This window comes from Pholcus phalangioides, unplaced genomic scaffold, assembly GCF_987345545.1.
Source record: "Pholcus phalangioides strain wild (caught in Gottingen) unplaced genomic scaffold, Ppha-v1.0 ptg000015l_1, whole genome shotgun sequence".
Lineage (NCBI taxonomy): Eukaryota > Metazoa > Arthropoda > Arachnida > Araneae > Pholcidae > Pholcus > Pholcus phalangioides.
This window is the reverse complement of record NW_028301608.1, coordinates 48952791-48972517: the sequence shown is the minus strand read 5'-3', so window position 1 is coordinate 48972517 and position 19727 is coordinate 48952791. Positions and strand designations below refer to the sequence as shown.

Sequence of the window (19727 nt, the reverse complement as noted above, 5' to 3'; positions counted from 1 at the left end):
TTAATAAGTTTTTTTTTAATTATGCTCCTAACTACTCTATACGTAACTGTAGTATATTTAAAAATTCTTTAAAAAATATAAGGTAGTATTGAACTGTAAAAATATATCTATATATGTACCAAAAACAATACATGAAATTGCCCAGAGCGATATCAATAAAAATGCATTACCGAAAGCACAGAAGAAGGTTGAATTTCGTTTTTTCTTCTCATCCCATCAAAATATAAATGCAATAGAAAACACCATTAAGTATAAAGTAAAAAAGAATTGCGAAATCTAGAAAATACTTGTCCCTTGGCTCTTTTCTTTCTTTCTTTCTTTAGATTATTATAAAGAAAAATTACTGCAATCTTACATTTCATTTTTTTTTTCTTTTAGATTTCTTTCAGAAAACATATATAATAACAAAAAAATAGCGTAAAAATATTATTTTTCAATTGATTTTATATAAAAGTACAGTTCGCTATGTTTTATATATATTAAATGATTACAAGAAACATATATAGATATATATATATATTTATTTATTTATTTATTAGTATTATTTTCAAATGAAAAAAAAATGGTAGATGAATTCATGAAAAATAAATATAAATATTGTTTTGATGTATCATGTTCCAAATACATCGAGAAAATTCGAAATCCTAAACTAAAAATAAAATGTTTTTCATTTTCTGAAGAAAGAAAAATATCGATGTTTTAAATTAATTATAAAAATGAAGGTAGGAGGAAGAAAGTGTTGAGTTATTAAAGATTTTTCCAGGGAATTTCTCATTTCTATTAGATTTTGGATTCCTCCAAGGGTATGTTTTTCTGAAATAATGATATTAAAGTTTCACTTTTATTCCGACGAATGCATTTCATACATTAATTTGCAAAAATGTAATTTCAAGACGAATGGTAGTAACTCGTGTGGATGTTATGGATTGTGCATTAATTTATGCCACGTATTTTTTTTTTTTTTTTTGGTAAAAAAATTATATTATATTTGTGACAAAATAAAAGCATAATCGAACCTCTTGTATTAGAAAATTGAAACCTGGAAAAATGTAAGTAAGTTATGTTTCCATTTCTGATCATTAAAAATATAGTGGAATCGCTTCATTATATCTATGCAGTATATACTTTCCTGTAAAATTGTGCAAATATAGTATTTATGTGTGACTTTCTATTATAAACACACATTCTAAACCATACATGGTCAACCTATAACCCGCAGGACAAATATCGCAGTCGGAGTCATCTGATATGGCCCGTGACCTCAAACTTAATTTTGTGAAAATCAACTGAAAGACATAAAACGAATCTCTCTTGAGTGATCCGCTTTGTAGTTACACATCACTTGAGTGGACCCGTGGTATATTTTCAGATATAATTTAAGTGATCCGGGCACATCCACATATCATTTGAGTAACGTGCGACACAGTTCCAGATCTCTGAGTGTTCCGCGTCACATTTATATATATCTGAGTGTCCGATGGCATATTTACAGATCACTTAAGTGATGTGCAGTGCAGTTCGACATTCCTCAAGTGGCCCGCAACCCACTTATGAACATTTTAAATGACTCGTGGCACATTAGCAGGTCCACTGACAAGACCTCGGTACATTTACAGATCCTTTCAGAGACCAGCGGCACAGTTCCAGACGAGTTAATAGGTGCGCGACACATTCCCATAACAATTAAATTATTTGTGGCACATACATAGGTCACTTGAGTTATTCTCGGCACATATATAGACCACTTGAGTCACAAGCGTTATTTATAAATCACTCTTAAGAGACCCGTAGTTCCAGATCACTTGAATGCCCCCCCCCCCACTGCACTTTTATAGATCATCTAGGTGAACCGCGGCACATTTACATATTAATGAGAAAAGCGCGCGCGCGTTCGGCATAGATCCAGATCACTCAATTAAGTGGCCCATGACACGATCTCAAACCACTGGAGTGGTCCGTACTTTCCTAAAGGTTGAGCTTCCTTGTTCTAAACGTCTTGTGCAAACGAAGTTGTACACGAAAAAAATCAATAGGGAAACTCTGTATCCACACACACACACACACACACACACACACACACATTCAGGGAACATAATAAATATCACGTTTGAAGATTTCTGATTAAAAATGAGAAATTAGTGTAGCGCTTATACCAACTAAAACGGTATATATTTATCTGATAATTTATTTCGGGATCCCGAAGAGAAAATTATCCATTTAGCCAGTTTATTCTCTTACTCGGTACCCACTCACAGAAACTTAACTATACAATTGTGAAAAAATACATCGGATAATAATTTAAACAGTAATTATAAACAGCCTTACTCTCTTGAAAAGCTTTCTATAAAACCAATTATTTTCTGGTCCGGAATATTTTCCGTCTATACTGCCTCATTTCAATAAAAAAATATCTGTTATTGCCTTTCTTCGCGCGGAAAGCTACTTGGAGTTTTCTAAGAAACAGAGGGTGGCTAATTTAAAGAGTTTTCACTGTATAAGCAAAAAGGACTGAACTGAAAATGCTGATGATGCTGAAAGTTGAAAGTAGTTGAAGAGAAAAAAGCCTTTTTATGGTTCAGTTATGATGATTATAATAAATTCTCTGCAAATAATGTTCATGTTAAAAAATTGCATGCGTGTTAAGCAATATTTCTCTCAAAATAATCCTAAAAATATATCGACGGACGCTATCTCATTTTCAATTACATCTGCCCATTTAATTGTAATTGAAATATTCAGAATTGATTCTGCAAAAAATATTCTCTAATAAATTCTTATTTGAGGAAACATTAGTTGAAATGAAGCTAGCTTTCAAGTTTCATCATGTAATGATTACTTACTAACCATACGTGCACCTCATGCACATTGCTCTGCGGAATTTCAACGAATCGGTTCACGCAGAGTCGTGTTTGTTTCTAGTTTCTGCACTGCGGTGCTGTCATCTGACTTTTATATTCCTTTATATGACTTTTATATTCTGATTTGAAGATGGTAAATGTTTGAATTTTCATGTTATATAAGTATCATCTGCCTACTCTCAGCGGAAATACTTTTTAAATGTTTGTCGAAGTTGGGAAACCGCACATCGTGGAAGACTGCAGCGCTTACGCCACTGCGGCACTTGCGTTTTAGCTCACAAATGTTTTTTTTTTTCCTTTTCGGGAAATGTTCCCCCCCCCCGTGCTTATTCAAAAAATAATTACGGTAATGGAATATAAATTGCGTAGTTTTCTGTTTTCAATTACCAAAATTATTGAAATCCTTTTTTTTTACTGTTTTCAATGTCCTTTTTTATTTACTTTACGTTACGCATAATCCTTTTTTCCCCTTTAATATATCTCTCACGAGGAAACTCTTCAACAAAGTAAAGACTAACGAAATTCAAGAAGGAGGTGACGAGAATCATTTTACAAGACTCTCGAATTTATGAAGTGCTACGTGGAGCGTAAAATTATCAGTATAGTTGGTATTCCTTCCTCCTTTTCTACAAAGTATGTGTTATGACTGCTTATCGGGTAAGAAAGTTAGCTAGTGTGTAGAATATGATTTTTTTTCTTCTGCTATACTTTAGCTCGGTGGAAATGTCGCCATGGATCGCTTGAAGTATGTTTCCCAGACTTTTTTAAAAGACCATTTCATGAGAAAGGAAGTACCCATCACATTCCCTTCCACCTTATTACGAATATACCTTAACTCGTGAAAAAATGCAATTTTTCTAGTATGATGAGGCAATTTTTTTCTCATCAGTGTAAATTAAATATTTATGTCAATGTGTGAGGCAAATGTCTTTGATAGCATATGAAAAATATCAAAATATTTGCTATGGAAACAGAATTGTTCCTAACTTTTTTAGTTAGAAGTTAAAAAAATAAAACTTCCGAAAGCGGTAAAAATTATTCGGCGGGTCGATTATAAATATTCGATTGTACGACAAATAAGATTGAAGTTCCAGTTTTAGCAATTTTGAAGAATAAATCTATATATATATATTTCCCAATATAAAGAGCAAATACATACGAGGTGTTTCACGAAAAATATCCGAAAAAAAATATAAAATTCTACTGCTAATTTTGTAATTGTAGAGAATATGAACACTCATTAGTAACGATAGCAAAATAAATGAACACCCGTTTGTTTTTCTTAATGACTATTTTGAAATATACAAAAACTTGAAATTTATGTACGTCCCTGATATTTTTCTGTTTATTTTAAAATTATAGTTACCCATAACAAATTATCAGCAAAGCAAATGAAATTCACATGTGTGATACCGAAACTTAATAACTGGACAAACAATAATAATTAGTCATGTTTTGATTTACGGATGTTGTACAGCATGTATTTTATTTCCAAATAGTGTTTCCCCGATCAAATTTTCTTGATTTGATTTAAACTGTAATTCAACATTGTAGAAATTCTTCCTTTATACGAGAACATTCAATGAGCGAGCTTGAGAAATGTGGCCAGGGCGCAGCCTGAATAAATTATTATAATATAAAAAAATACATATATTTAATCCCTATTTAACCCAGATTATCCTCTTCAAATTGTCGTCTTTTCTACGAAATTTTCTCCATACACTTATTCAATAATAAGTAGTAGGTATGCAATATAATACGTGTCTGTTTTAGGGGTCATTCAAATATTACGTCAGCATCGAGGGGGGAATTCCGATTTGCTGACTTTTGATGACAAGTGGGGAGTGGGGTGTATGATGCTTACGTCATCAACCACCCTTAACGAAAATACAAAATATTCTTAATGTCATCTTACTCTTAGCACCAAAAACGAGAAAAACCTTTCGATAGTTTGCGGGCACCTGAAGTAACATTCCCCCTATTGAAAAGTCCCCTACAGAGCAACTTAAGTGATCTGTAAATGTTTCGCGGATCTACGTGATCTGGAAATGTGTCCGGGCCGCTTAAGTGCTCTGGAACTGCTTCACGCATCACTCAAGTGATCCGTAAATATACCGCATATCACTTAAATAATCTGAGAATGCGCCGCGGGTAACTTGAGTGATGTAGCACCGCAATGGGTGCCGGTTACGTGCTCTAAAACAGCGCCACATGTCACTCAAGGGATCTCTAAATGTGTCGTTTAGTTCCTTTTTGCAAAATTCGGTTTGAGGGGACAAGCCACATCAGATAACCCCCAGGGCCATATTTGGTCCGCGGGCCAAGGGTTTATCATATATGGTTTAGAGGGGGGGGTCGCAATGAATAGCTTGAAAAGAACATTGAGCTCTTCAAACAGAGTTGAAATTAATAGAAATTGATTAATAATAGCATATATATACGGGTATTTTCTGCAGAAATTATAATTTTTTGAAATATATTTTTGCATTAAAAAATATATTTTTGATGGTCGAGCCCCCCCCCCCCCCCCCGCGTACATCTCTGATCCCACGAATATGCGTTAGGGGGCAGAGGGTAGAGCTGATGACGAAATTTTGCTGACAAAGAGGGAAGGTGGGGGGCATAGATTTGGTGACTTTTGCTGACGGGGGGGGGTCAAAAATGGTAAAAAAATTTACTGACGTGATACTTGAACTGCCCCTTACATAAAAATCCACCACTCCATTCCAAAGATGGAGAGGATGCGAGGAAACACGGTGCTTCGTATCACGGTCTACGGCATAGTTTCCCAACCTTTTTTGTCCCATCGCCCCCTTCTTCAGAATTTTTTTCCTCCCATCTAACCCATCGCAATCTAACCCATAGGATCCTGTTATACCCGTAGCTTCTACCGCCCCCTGGAACTTTCCATCGCCCCCAAGGGGGCGTTAACGCCCACGCTGGGAATCACTGGTCTACGGTAACGGTTGGCAATTCTATCATAACTATCTGACTAATTTAACGGAGAAAATTTTAAGAATAACTTTTTTTTTTTTAAATATAAAGAATAAATAGTATAAAATAAATTAAAAAGTGTTTTGTCAAAAGTGTCCGAACGAATTATAAATTCTACTGTTAATCCTGTAATTGAATTAAAACATGAAAAAAAGTAATAACAACGAGAGCAAAATGTTCTAAATGGGTTGATTCTTTTTCTCCAAAAAAATGACGATTCGGAAAAATGTAATTGAAATTTTTGTATGCCCCCTATAATAAAAAAGAAAACATGCCGATTGGATTGTGGTGAAATCTGCGTCTTAATGTGTCAAAACACGCATAACAACGGAACAAAAATTCGTTAAATTATGTGATACAGATTTTTGATTTTGGTACTTTTTTCACGAGCCTGTTATTTTTCATTAACTGTCCCGAGAAACTTCAAGACTTTAAAAGTGGCAAAAAATTAAGAATTGCAATCACGGATGCACCAGTAAATTTTTATTCAATTACTAAATTGAATAAAAATACCAGTAAATTGTACCAATACATTTGTATTCAAATTTTTGATTTTGGTACTTTTTTCACGAGCTAATTAACTGCCTGGAAAAACTTCAAAAGCGTCAAAAATCAATTGCAATCACAGATGTACCAGTAAATTTCTATTGAATTGTTACAAAATCCAGGAGTAGACAGAGCATTCGTGAAAAAGACACTCTTTCTACAATTCGAAACATGCTTCCAAAAATCATTATCCTGATTCAATCAAAATAACATCTCGAGCATGAATCCTGCCAAGAAGCAGATGCATCGTTTGTAATCGATTCTGGGCTGTTGGAGACGTGAATAAATTCTCATAGGAGGGAATTCCAAGCCGAAATAACTCGATAACTAAAGCTACATCGGTTAAATCTATCCCACGATAGCTTCACCACTACCACCTCCATCATCACAATAATCGAGAGGTTTGCGTTGGATTCTACCACAACCATGTTAAGTCTGAATCCAGAAACAACGATTCAATTATGTTTATAACAATCGAGAACATAGAACACATGTCCGGATATTTCTATCGAGGTTCGGGAGGAATGTAGTATGATATAAAATAATATTATCAAAATCGCAAATAACCATTCAGACAGACCCGCATGAAAATTTCGCTCATTTTCAATTCTAATATCAGTGATACACCAATTGAGAGAATAATCCCATAAATAGATATATAAATATTATACGCTCGCCTCATCCTGAAAGATGGATTTTTGAACGTGACTTTTCCGAAATGGAAAAGAATTCGAGAACTTTCTTCTCTTCGGCCGATTAATCACCGCCATATTATCGAGAATACGTGTGCTTTACTGAGTGCCTGATATTGAAGAAACTCTGCGGAGACGTTCATTTAATAAATCATTCAAGAGTCTACACTTTTTCTAAGCCGCAGATAAGATAATTTGAAAACCCAGCTTGGATTTTTAATAAATGAAAAAATATATATATATATATTAATGCACGAATTCAAAATATAAACTTGAAGTTTTAAAAATTCAAAAGATATTCGAATTTAATTTAAAGAAGAGTTTAATCAATTTATTTAAATCAGATTGAATTAATTTAATTACGCTATTTAAACACTGCTTTTGAAATAAAATCGTGTTATTTAAAAAAGTCTTGTGTACAGGTTGATTATTCAATTCCCCCTTGCCGCATTTTATTGGAGAACCGCTGATCCTAGAGGCATACTTTCGATTGAAAAAATTATCCACATATAGTATAGCAAAAAATTTGACACGAACAGTTGAAATATATAAAGTGTATTAGAATTTTAAACCTTTTTTTTTAATACCTGCAGCTGCCACATTCTAATTATGTAAATCGTCCTGTGCCTGCCTGTCACATACTTGTACTTAATTACAATCCATAAATTTGCTAACATGGATTGTGGTCATTCGCATGATTCGTATCTTCAGTAGCTCAATGATTACCAATCACGAACAGAACAACAGCCATCTGTGCGTGAAACTTTGAACTTTTTTTTTTTATATTTTTAAAAATAAGATTCTTGGTCACGATATAGGTTTTACTGCAGACCCTCATACATCGATTAGGTGGTTTAATGCACCGCAAGCAAGGGACTGGGATCTCAGTCCGACCCCGTCTGACTGGAATTTAAAACTTGTTCTTCAGCTGCAGAAAGCTTCCGAGTATATGGAATCAAAAAAATTAAAACGGAGAAAAATAAACGGTGTTCAAATTCGATATTTTTGTATGTATGGAATAGCCTTGTCTGAGATACGGTTTTAACATTACCTCAGTGTCGTGCTTCGAAGAAAGAATAAAACACTTCCACCATTATACAGCTAAAATCCACACGCATAAATAAGAAATATTAACACACATTTTTAAATGTTTCATTGGCTTTTGAAACAACCTTTGATATTATATAATAGCTATACGGTCAGACCTCGGTGTACCGTCACCCCTAGGAACTCAATAAAAATTTCTTTAATGGCTTTATAGGAGGCGAGGTGGCTTAATAATTCACTAATTATGCTGGTAGGAACCAATAAAAAGCGACGTTATAGGCCGGGTGACGTTAAAAATGATGACATTATACGGAGATCTTTATGTATCGAGGTCTATTTAAGAATCTGATTCAAACAAAAAAAAACATATTAAACGCAAGTTGGATTTTCGAAAGTTGATCTCTAAGATTTTGAAGTTGAATAATGGCTACTAATTCAAGACCAATTGTGTTGAAAGTCATGTTCAAACTCATTTAATACGTCATGATTTACGAATGAACCTGAAAAAATAAAAAATAAAACCTCATCATAAGAGTTTTTTTACCTCAAAGTATTTTTTTTCTCCTCCAGAAAGACTCTAAATGACCAGGTGAAAAAACACAGATGTTAGGGCAAAAAGAGCTTGAAAGGGAATGTATTTTATAAGCGTTGCGTGTTAGTCGGCGGACCTTCTTACCTTCTCCCGATTCCCGTCTTTAAAATGTTCAGAAATGAACTGCACATTTTTTAAGAGAATGATTGTCCGTCGATTTTTTTTAAATACCCAACATTTTCGATTGGATTCTTACTCTCAGAGTTTCTCTGAGAGGCATTGCTATGCAAGCTGGGCTGTTCACGTTCCGTGCGCGATAACGTCGAACTCATGTTTATTCAGTTCAAAGTGAGTCATAAACTTTGCAGAGTCAGTGACTGAGAATACAAAGAATTAGCCATCAAATATGTGGTTATGAGATGTGGTAACACCGAAAGTACTAAAAAGCGGAAATTTTTAAGCTTATTACTTATCGTATATCTTCCACAACGTAGTTCATTATTTTTAAATGCCATCTATTTCTAAAATACGATAAGCGTTGCTTATCATGTGAAAAATACTAGGGTAAAACTGAATTGCGAAAATTCCATAAAGTGCTCATCTCTAAAAATTACAATTTTTCATGATACAAAACAACTAAATTTCTGTTGATACGTTTGACTTATTTGAGCAGTTTTTTTTCTAAAATAAGCAACAACTGTACGTTAATTTAAAAAAACTGCTCAAATAACTCAATAGAAAAACTCAGTTGTCTCATGAAAAATTGGGATTTACAGAGAGATGAGCTCTTTCCAAAATTTTAAATTAAGCTGTACTATCCACTTGTTATCGCAGCTTTGGAAAAATATTTTCTTCTCTCACACCTGTAGATATCACATTCACTCTCACTCCAAATTTGAAAAGTACTCAACGAATTCTACGAATTTCTTTAGTATTTAATTTTCAGCAAATTATTCTCCCTGTTTGAATGTTTTCCACGCTTGTAACTGTGGAAGCATTTGTAACAAAATAATTTCCATTTATTTATAGAATAGTAATGGATATCTTTTGATATTTTCAACCCTTTATTCGACCGTGTTGCTTTTAAGCAACCGTAGTTTCGTATATTTCTCAGGTAATGGCATTTGACATTTTGAGGTCGTTTCGGCATTGATGCTTTTTTTAAGCGACTCCTAAACAGATTTATACTTATGAGCTGTTTATGAAGTTTCTACAATCACCAGCAGAATGGTTCAAAATCACACTTGAGAGGATAAGCAAGGATGATTGGTAACCCTTACATTTTGGAGTGAAATATCGTGTGGGGGAGAAATATTGTTGTCATTTCTTCAACAATGGATAGAAAAGTGAGTGGTAAACGCTATATGGCAGTTATATGCTGTTCTAATTAATCTATGTGAATCATTTGTACATACAGTGTGTTTGTTGTATTTGTGACGCATTTTTTTTAACGCTGACAATAATTTTTTTCTCCATGATACATTCAGGGTACCTTGTCTTTATATAAAATTGATTTTTTTCTGCGTGTCTGTGTTTTTTCTCCATACAAATCTACAATTTTAGACTAATCATCGCCAAATTTTGCATATATATACCAAAACATAAAAAATCCGACTTGAATGATAGTCTGCTTTAAAACTTCGCCAGAGCAGGGCAAATGCCCGAAATGGGCGAAAAACAGTCAAGAAACAATGGTTCGTAGACCTCAACAATGACTTTCCGAATGTTAACTTTGGTTACAATTGTTTCCTAAAAATACCTTCGAGATACATTTACTCCTTACAATGGTTTGCCACTTTGTGCATGCACAAAGTATACAGAGAAACCTCCGGGCAGCGCCGGGTATTATAGCTAGTTTGCTAATTATACCTGCTCAAACAAATTCTCAGTGTTTCCCAGTTGAAAGTTTAAGAAAGTACTAATTAAAATTTTTAAGATAACGGGAGCATCAAAAGATGTTTTGTGCAATATCTAGCTGTAAAGATAATCTGCTATCAATTATAATTCGAATAACTTATCAGAATTTAGAATATAATTAATATTAAGCTATTACTTACGGTGACAAACATAAAAGTTTTCTTTACTGGTTATTTTTTCCTCTTTCATTCACGCATTTTCTCTCTTCGTATTATTAGTATTGTTTTATTCCGTAATTATTGTAACCAATTATTTATTGCAAGAGTAACAACGATATCGCTGCGTTTGTCATCGAAGAAATATCAATTGTTTGAGCTATTAATTTTTGTAATTTATTAAATATTAATTAGTGCAAATTCCGATAAATGTGTTCTTTATCTCGTGATATATTTCAAAAAGAATGCAACGTCACCTAGGAATTTATAGTTTCGCCAATTGTTTCCCACAATCATCTGTTCCAGACTGCGGTCATACGCTCTTTGATCGAGCATACATCCCTGCCTTTATATACGCTTTATATACGTATGAAAACAAACTAACAGCAGATTCTGTCAGCGTTCATTTAGAAAATTGAGTAATTAAGTCATCGAAATCCATTCACCCGGAAGAAAAGGGATTTATATATTCTTTTTTTTCATGTATTTCAATTATTTCCATTTTCCCAATCATCATAGACGTGATCAGCGGAGTGAGAAGTAATTATTATTGTAGAACTTGTCAAAAGCATTGGATAATTCCTTGAAATTTCGATCCGCAAAAGTGTTTCTATATCCTCTGTATTTGAATGTTTCCTAACAGCTCAGCGAGAAAGCTTTTGATCCGATTTATTCACATTGAAAATTTCGACTTGGAGCGAGTTAGTGTTCTAAAACTCTTTCTGGACGAGGGATATTCATTTCCAGAATAATCATCGTTAAATATAATTTAAAAATTACTTTTTAATTTCTAAAAGGCGTAAATGAAAGGATTTTATAAGACCCAAACTCGGTTAGCGAGTGTAAAAGGCACACAACTTTTGTTTATATTTTGCGTGGACTCTCTCTCTTTCAAGATATGAATGAATAAGACGCGTTAAGTAGTTGAGAAAATTAACGCGAGAAATTAATTATAGCTTTAAGTCAAACCAAACAAACAAACAAAAATTTCTACGATTATCGCAGATTTCTTTCAAAGAGTTAATTGAAATTTCAAATTACGTGGAATGAATTATAATAATGCGAAATATCCCTTTATCATCAGGGTCGATTTCATATTTAATAAAAACCCATTATTATTCAACATAACATAGCACTTAGCCGGTATTAGTTAACGGCTATTGAATGTTTTTCGGGGTATAGAAATGACTATATATACCCTTTGCGAAAATATCTTTTTCCAACGGTTCAAATCATGAAACAGGAGTTTGATATATCATAATTACATTTCTGAGTGGACTTACCGAGATATTTCATTATTGTGGATTGACTAAAGCCAATAATGGAAGTTATTTCTATCAAAAGATTTAAATAATTGAATTTTTTAAAAAAGGATAAAACTTTATAAAAATAGAGTTTCGAAAGTAATTTAAAAAATTTACCGTATATACTTATGTATAAGTCCGTTAGTGTATAAGCCGATTCCCCCTACGTGAGGACCACCAAAACGATAGAAAATTGGAAACCCAATATGTGTAAGACGATCCTAAACGATTATATTCATTTTGGAAGAAAAACGTTATACTTATAAGTTATATATCAAAGTGTTTTTTTTATACATGAAATCTTCAAGACGGTAATAAAATGTTTTCTATCATATAAATAGCTACAGCATGAGCAAAAAGTCTGTATAAATATCTCAATTTGGTTGAACTTCAACTTCCATAAACTGTCGATTAATATTAGAAAGAAATTCAGTATATAATTCTAAATTTTTCATCCAATTATAGATATTGGTATGATGAGGGAAATTATAAGTTGAAAGTGATTGCAATATTGCTTGCAGTAAATATTGTATTGGTAGTTTTCAAATTTTTTTATTTGGTGAGGTAACTAATGTTTCCTGGAAGATTCGGAAAGTGTCAAGAATTTCTAAAACTATTCAGTAATAACAGTTTTTATGCACTATCTTGACTAATGTACAGACAGGGGGGTACATAACCTTTTCGGTCCGCGGGCCATATATGCGGTAATTCTGTCGCTCGCGGGCCAGAAACTTGTGTTCATATGATGACCATATACCCACATTTAAGGAACATTTTCGTAATTTTGGTCGTTTCAACTTCTTGATAAAATGTTCCGTTTTTCCCCTTATTTTCAACGAGGTTTACTTGAATTTTTGGCATTAGGATTACGTTTTTTTTTCATGACTTGAAAGCTATAGACTGATAATTATTTTGGCTGCAATTAGTGACTTGCCTTTGACATTTTCTTTTGGCCATAATTAGCAACTTAATTTGCATTTGATAATTTTTGGCGATAGTTGGGGATAAGCTGTATAGGTCGTGATTCACTGAGTTTTTTTATAAAGGGAATGTGGTTAGTCCAAGGCCGTAGCGAGGCTCTGGGGTCTACTATTTTACTGCACACCAACTACAGCCATATGGCAATTTCCAACCAGTGTAGTTGGATGGGAAATGAAGACTCCGTCCATCGGTGGACGCCCCAGGCCCGGTAGGTAAAGAACTTGCTTCTGACGTTCCATGCCCAGATTCGAACCCATCGACCTTGATGGTAAAATACATAGTGGAAGACGAGCATCTTACCCCTGAACCACTCGGGGGCTCAGACACTTGGGGATCTCTGTTCTCACCCCCAGAAATGTGAGAACATTACCGAAAAAAGGGAAAAAAAGCTGGCCCTATCTATTGTTCTATCACTTTGCCCCCCCCCCCCCCCGAAATGAAAGTGGTCCCTCTCCGAACGAAATTTCTGGCTTCGGACCTGGATTAGCCTAAGCATTTATCGTATTGAGTGTATTTTTACTTTTTATCGGAACAATTTCCACTGGCTGGAGGAACCTCTTGGCGAGCAGGAGGTTGTAGATTCCTGATGTACGGCATAAAAGAATTTTGCACCAAGTTAGAATGCATACAGATTTCTAAAACTCAGTTCAAGTACGTACATATTTTGGATTTTATTTATTGGTGCCACTAGAGCCCCCCTCTTCATGAAAAATTCTTGGAAATCCCACTCGCTTCCTACACATCTAAATGATGCACATGATATCAAACTCTGCAACACTAAAAACAAACTGAATAACAAAAAAACATATCAGAACAAATTGTATATCTTATAGGGGAGAAACCAATACATTTTTTGACGAGTATCCATAAATTCGAATATAAATACTTCGTCTGATACATCCATTATATAGGGAAAAAAATTCTAAATTTTTAATAAAATTCTTAGAATGCCTATAAAGAAAAAAGTATTTGTTCGTTGAAATATTAATTATTTATATTCTATCCTTAATTCTCTAGTTTTTTTTCCCCGCTTTCTCGCATTATCTTTAAAAAAAATCCAATCCGAAACCTATTCCAGGAACGCTACTTAATTCTTTGATTTCAAAATAGTTTTTGAAGGTATTAGATTGTTTTTCGATAGTAACGTGTATTAACTGATTTTTTATTACGTATTAACGGGTTTTGTTTCTTTCAACTATTTATGGTGAAAAAAATTTTTTTGTAAACATTATATTTTTTTTAAATATTTTAATTTTTTTTAATGTTTCTAATCCATTTACGAGATTAATAAAAATATTGATACGGAGTTTCATAAATCGTATCGTTTACAATTCATACTCAGGAAAGAAATTATAATGTGCTTTGAATATGTATGATGAGTTCTTGTGATAAAAAAAGGGATACAGTGAAATCGTTACGAAGGTTTTTAACAGCTGGATGATGGGAAGATGTATTTAGAAAAGAGAGAAAATACAACTGGCCTAGCGTGGACTATCGTGTTTACGTCCTCTCAGTTGCTAGGGTGCTCACCCGGCCAGTGAGAGGACGTCGGTTGTCAGCCTCAAACAGTGAAATCTCGCAACAATTATACTTGATATATCGATATTTCCCTGCAAAACGATACTCGATATAACGATAAATCCTTCCATAACGATACATTTTCAAATGTTGTTTGTAATCGCCCATAGTCAAACTTCTCTTCATACGATATCCTTTACTAAGATTAACCCCTCTATAATGACATTTTTTTAGGAGATTTCGAAACCGCCCTAAAACGATTTGTTTTTATATATTTTTCGCTCGAATTGCCCTTCAATATGTTTCCGAACTCGTCACCGAGGACGTCTAATAGTATTTGTATTCGGTACTACCTGGTCACCTCAAGTGTTGATAAAGTTTTTGGTATCATTACTTTTTGTGTGACACACCAAAATGTATTGCGATAAACCTCTTTACAGGGCATGATCTAACTGAATTTTGTTTATCAACTTCTCAGTTAAAAAATTTTGCGGTGAAAAAATACTCAAAGGTGCATTTTCTTTGGTGGTACTAACAACGCCGATTTAGAAAAGATGACAAAAGCACTGTAAATTTGATGGCACGTGATGATAATGTTTCCTCTCAATGTAACGATAACCCCTCCACAACGGTATTTTTTTCTTTGTTGCGGAATATCGTTATATCGAGGTTTCAATGTATACAGTAAAATATCAAAAAATTATTACCAAAGGATGTTCGGATGCTACTTGTGTTAGAAACTGGCTTAGTGCTCTAAAAGATGTGTTATTCACACTTAACAGAGAAATATAGCACCAATAAAACCACACAAGCATATGGCTCTCACGAAAAGCTACCACGCAGAGTGGTTAGCACACCAACCTTCTTGTGACAGACGAGGAAAAAATATTTTAGGAATAGGGTAGGAAATACTGACAAATGAACAGGATCGCCGTAATGAAGAGCTGTGTAGCCAAGCGTAATAAAGGACCATATTTTCAGAAAGGGAACATTTCTTCTTTTGCGAAATTAATAGTAGAAGTAAAAAACGTATTCTTCCGGAATACGTTTGTTTTACAAAAGTAGAAAATAGCCCAACAGATAGCATGGTAGGAATAGTAGAAGAATATTTAAATATTATGTTTCTTCCTCTTACTTTGTTTTAGTGTATGTATTATACACATAAATTATGTTATTGATTCAACTATTGGAAATGATTATACCCGTATGAAACTGGTGTGTATGGATCCTATAGGATTCCTTGATGGATTTTTTTGTGTGATTTATATGTTTTGTAACAATAATAATGATAATAAAATTGAAAATTTAAATTGAATTGATCAACTTTCATCCACGTTTGAATTTTGGAAAATTTCTGTTTTAAAAAAAAATTACTGGAAATGTTGCCTTTCGATTAAAATTTGAGCTTGTCACAAGTCAAATTGGAAATTTTTACATCTGTCAATTCCAGAAGGTTTTTACTAACCCGGGAAAGTACCCTTACTGCCCTCTCGCCATTAACATAATACGATAGTGTAATTTACCATAACGGACACTCCCGTTAGCAGACTCCTACACTGATGGACACAATTTTAAATTACATAGACGGGACTTAATAGACCTTTTTATCCATTAACGGACACTCCCCTAGTTAGCGAACATGAGTGTCCGTTATCGAGCGATGAAAAATACCGAAGCGTGTGTATGAAAAAGGTGAATATATTGTTCCTTTTTGATAAAAACGACTGACCACTTATTTCTATCACAGATATTCCCGTTGGATTAATCTTGGTTGCATAATCTGACAGACCTTATCGCAAACATTCATAAACCGTTAAGAAAGTGCATTTTGGAAAAATGTGGAAATTTTGAAATTAAGCTCCTCTCAATTTATCCCTTTTGGTAATCTAAGGTAGAGAAAAAAAAATAACAACCAGCTCATATTCCACATTCTCCAATCACGATTAACGATATTGAATTTTATTTTTTTTTGCCACTTATTTTAGTACATTCCCATTTTTAGCGTCAAGATTAAATATTTAAATAATATGTGAGGACAGTAGCTCAAGGTCTAATTTATTTACCCCCCGAGTTCATAAAATGATAGCAATGCGATAAAATGATCAAAACATTCTGAAAAGAACTACCATGAAACAAGTTCTGATTATCACAAAAAGCTATATATACATATTATTTCTTTTTTTCGAATCCCGCGAATGAAATATTTTCAAAGATTTCCACATACTTGTTTTTCCTGCAACAATTTCCCATCCATTATTATAGATAATGGAAACATCCACATGAAAAAAAAATTCCAATAGAGATGGAAAAGTATATACGTACTGTATTTTATTCATGTCATACATTCCGTTATCTTTTTCGAAAATTTAAATAATATGGTCTAAAAGTCCAAGTATAAAAAATTAATGAAAGCGAAATGTATCATGGTTCATGAGTGTTAATAATTCATGCTGTAACGTAATCCCGAAAGTGACAAACACGAACTTTTGTTCGATCATATATGCACACGAGTCGAAGTTTTCTTTCCGGTAAATAATAAATTTCTGGCGTATATTGAGAGCATTTTTATTCTGATGATTATAATTTTATATATATATATCTTCTATAAATATATATTCACGATATTTATTATAAAGAATTTTGATTAATATATTCCGAGTATTATAAAGGAAGAGCTCTTGAGTCTCACCCAGTTTATTAATGAAATGCCGACATATCAGTAAGTATTGCTGAATTATTCAAGTTCAGTTTCGAAATTATTTACATACTTGGAAAACTTTGAATGGAATCGTCTTTTTTTTCGGTTTGTTTCCTTACATAAGCATCGTAAAAAATATACAATTTTTTGAAAAAAGCTGTTGCCAAACTGATGACATTAAAAATCTATTTTTCATGTAAATTTATGTAATTCCAGTAATTGCATGTAATTTTTCATATAAATAATATTTTCACTGGTGAAAGGAACAATTCACTTAATTTTTTTATAACATAAATTATTTTGTGTTATTTTTTCTCAATTATATTAAGAAATAAATTATTCTGTTCAGTATATTTCGGATATTTATATAATAGTATTTTTTTAACTAAGCCCAATGTTAATTTTTTGCTGTCACGGAATTTTAATGGAATTCGTTAAGTACTCGTCTATCTGAGCTTAAAATACTCAAAAAAAATCAGAACAGCTGAAAATTTCTAATTTTATTTTAAATACAAGTGAATGAGTATAATACTCATCATATAGTTTCAAAATATGATTATAGCTGAAAAATTATGCTACTAAAAGCCGTCATAAATGACGATTAAGTGAATTGAATAATCAAACTAAAAAAAATTTTTCAGCTAAATTTTTAGTGATCTATTGATGTAAACCGGGTTCATCTATGCTTAAAAAAATCGTGATTCACAATATTACAAGTGTCAAATCACAAAAATAGTTAGCCTTTTTTAAAGCCTGTTTAATCGAGAACTTCATTTTTTAACATCATAATCCGTCACAGTTTGGTTTCCTTTACCGTTCGTGACTCATAATTGGCCAACCGTCAGGCATTGCGAAAAAAATTGTAGGATTATAGTCGTTTCTCTGTAATGCATATGTTAAAATGCAGCGTAATTATTCAAACATTCTGTTTTCTATAATTCTATAATTTTCGAAGTGCCTAGATAGAAATCAGTGCTGAAAAATAACTTCTATAAAGACAGAAATTATCACATTATCCATTATTAGAATAATTCCAGTTAAAAAGATGAATCACATTGTAATATTTGGAAATATAGAACAATCACTTCTTCCCTACCTGTACATAACAGCTGCAATATTATGAGCTGCCTCGAAGACTTTCGAATGATCTTCTTAACATCCATATTTGTCCACACCCAGATTTGCAGTTAATTTCTCCTACAAAAAAACTCCTGACACACGAGGAATTTTTCCACTCGGGATCATAAACACAGAAATTAAGTTAATCCAACGGGAAGTAAATACAAAAAAAAACAAAAACAAAAAAATGTAGAGGATTGTTTTTTTTATTCCTCGTTTTTCGTCCTTTGATTTATAAATGTAGTTTCACTAATAAAAATTTGTATAAAAGACACTTTATAACTACTTCTTCATTGACAATTATTGTTTCCATAATTTTTTTATGTCGGAATGAGAATTCGTAAAATGATGTTAAGTGATATTTATATGTCCATTAGTTTTTTTTTCCCTTCTCTATTTTTTTTAGTCGAGTATGGGTATAAAAGACGAGAGTGGTGGTTGGTTAATAAAAATGTACACACACACATTTACACAAACACACTAAACACCAATTCAGCAGCAGTAGTAGCACAGAACTTATGGTGTAACGTAGTTGCCGGTCGGTGTTTCGCGACAACTGCGAGTTGACGGCAGAGAAGATCTTTCTCTACACCAGTCTATCGACTGGGCATGTTTTTTTCCCCGCTGGCATTGAATTCGCTGATGATCGCCAACAAAGAGTTGGAAACTACGCGCCAAATTGCAATTCACCGTCGCCGCTGAAAATGTTTGGTGATTAAAAAAAATTGTATTAAAACAAAATAATATTCAAATATATTACGCGTTAATAGCATCCGTAATAGCGCTCTGAAATTTTTAATTACTTGGATAAAATTATATAACATCTTGAAGACATTACATATAGTTTTATTGATATTTAGAGATCCGTGCAAAATCATTATTAAAATTTAAAGGAAAAAAAAATGCTGAGAAGGCACTGTGGATGAAGTTGTTATACAGGGTGGTCCAGAAGCCCAGACTTCTTTTGAAAAAATATTCGCAAAAAATCTATTAAAGATACAGACAAACGGTTTAAAGAATTTGAAAGAGAAGGTTTCAAAGTTTTACTGTTTTTTTTTACTTGCTACAAAATTTGTACATGCGCACCCTTAGTGACGCGAAAGATGTCAACCTTAATGGGTCTCATGACCATTAAAGTCAGATTTTCAAAATGACTTCAAAAAGTGTTTCATTTAATTGCAAATAAAATACTAAGAATTTCGCGTCAATCGGTTAAATTTTTCTTTCATAACAAAAGAAAGAAATAATGAGTTATAGTGTAAACATATGCATGCGCTGGGGCTAAAAAACCTTCTCTTTCAAATGCTTTAAGCTGTTTGCCCTATCTTTAACGGGTTTTTTTATACAAGGCGTCCATAATTAAGAG

The 19727-nt window shown here is 33.1% G+C and overlaps 1 protein-coding gene across 3 annotated transcripts in view; it reads right to left on the bottom strand.

Annotated features, from left to right (window-relative positions):
* The window catches only part of LOC149076142 (cell adhesion molecule Dscam1-like), a 600278-nt gene extending 581309 nt beyond the window's left edge, over positions 1 to 18969 (bottom strand). Inside the window, exon 1 of one of the 3 annotated variants that reach the window (XM_089243689.1) lies at positions 18339 to 18969. In XM_089243689.1, coding sequence (XP_089099815.1) covers positions 18339 to 18405 — 67 coding nt within the window. In that variant the 5' untranslated portion in view covers positions 18406 to 18969. The remainder of the gene's footprint in view (positions 1 to 18338) is intronic. The other 2 variants (XM_089243687.1, XM_089243683.1) reach the window with 2 other exon arrangements.
* Between the last annotated feature and the right edge of the window lie 758 nt (positions 18970 to 19727).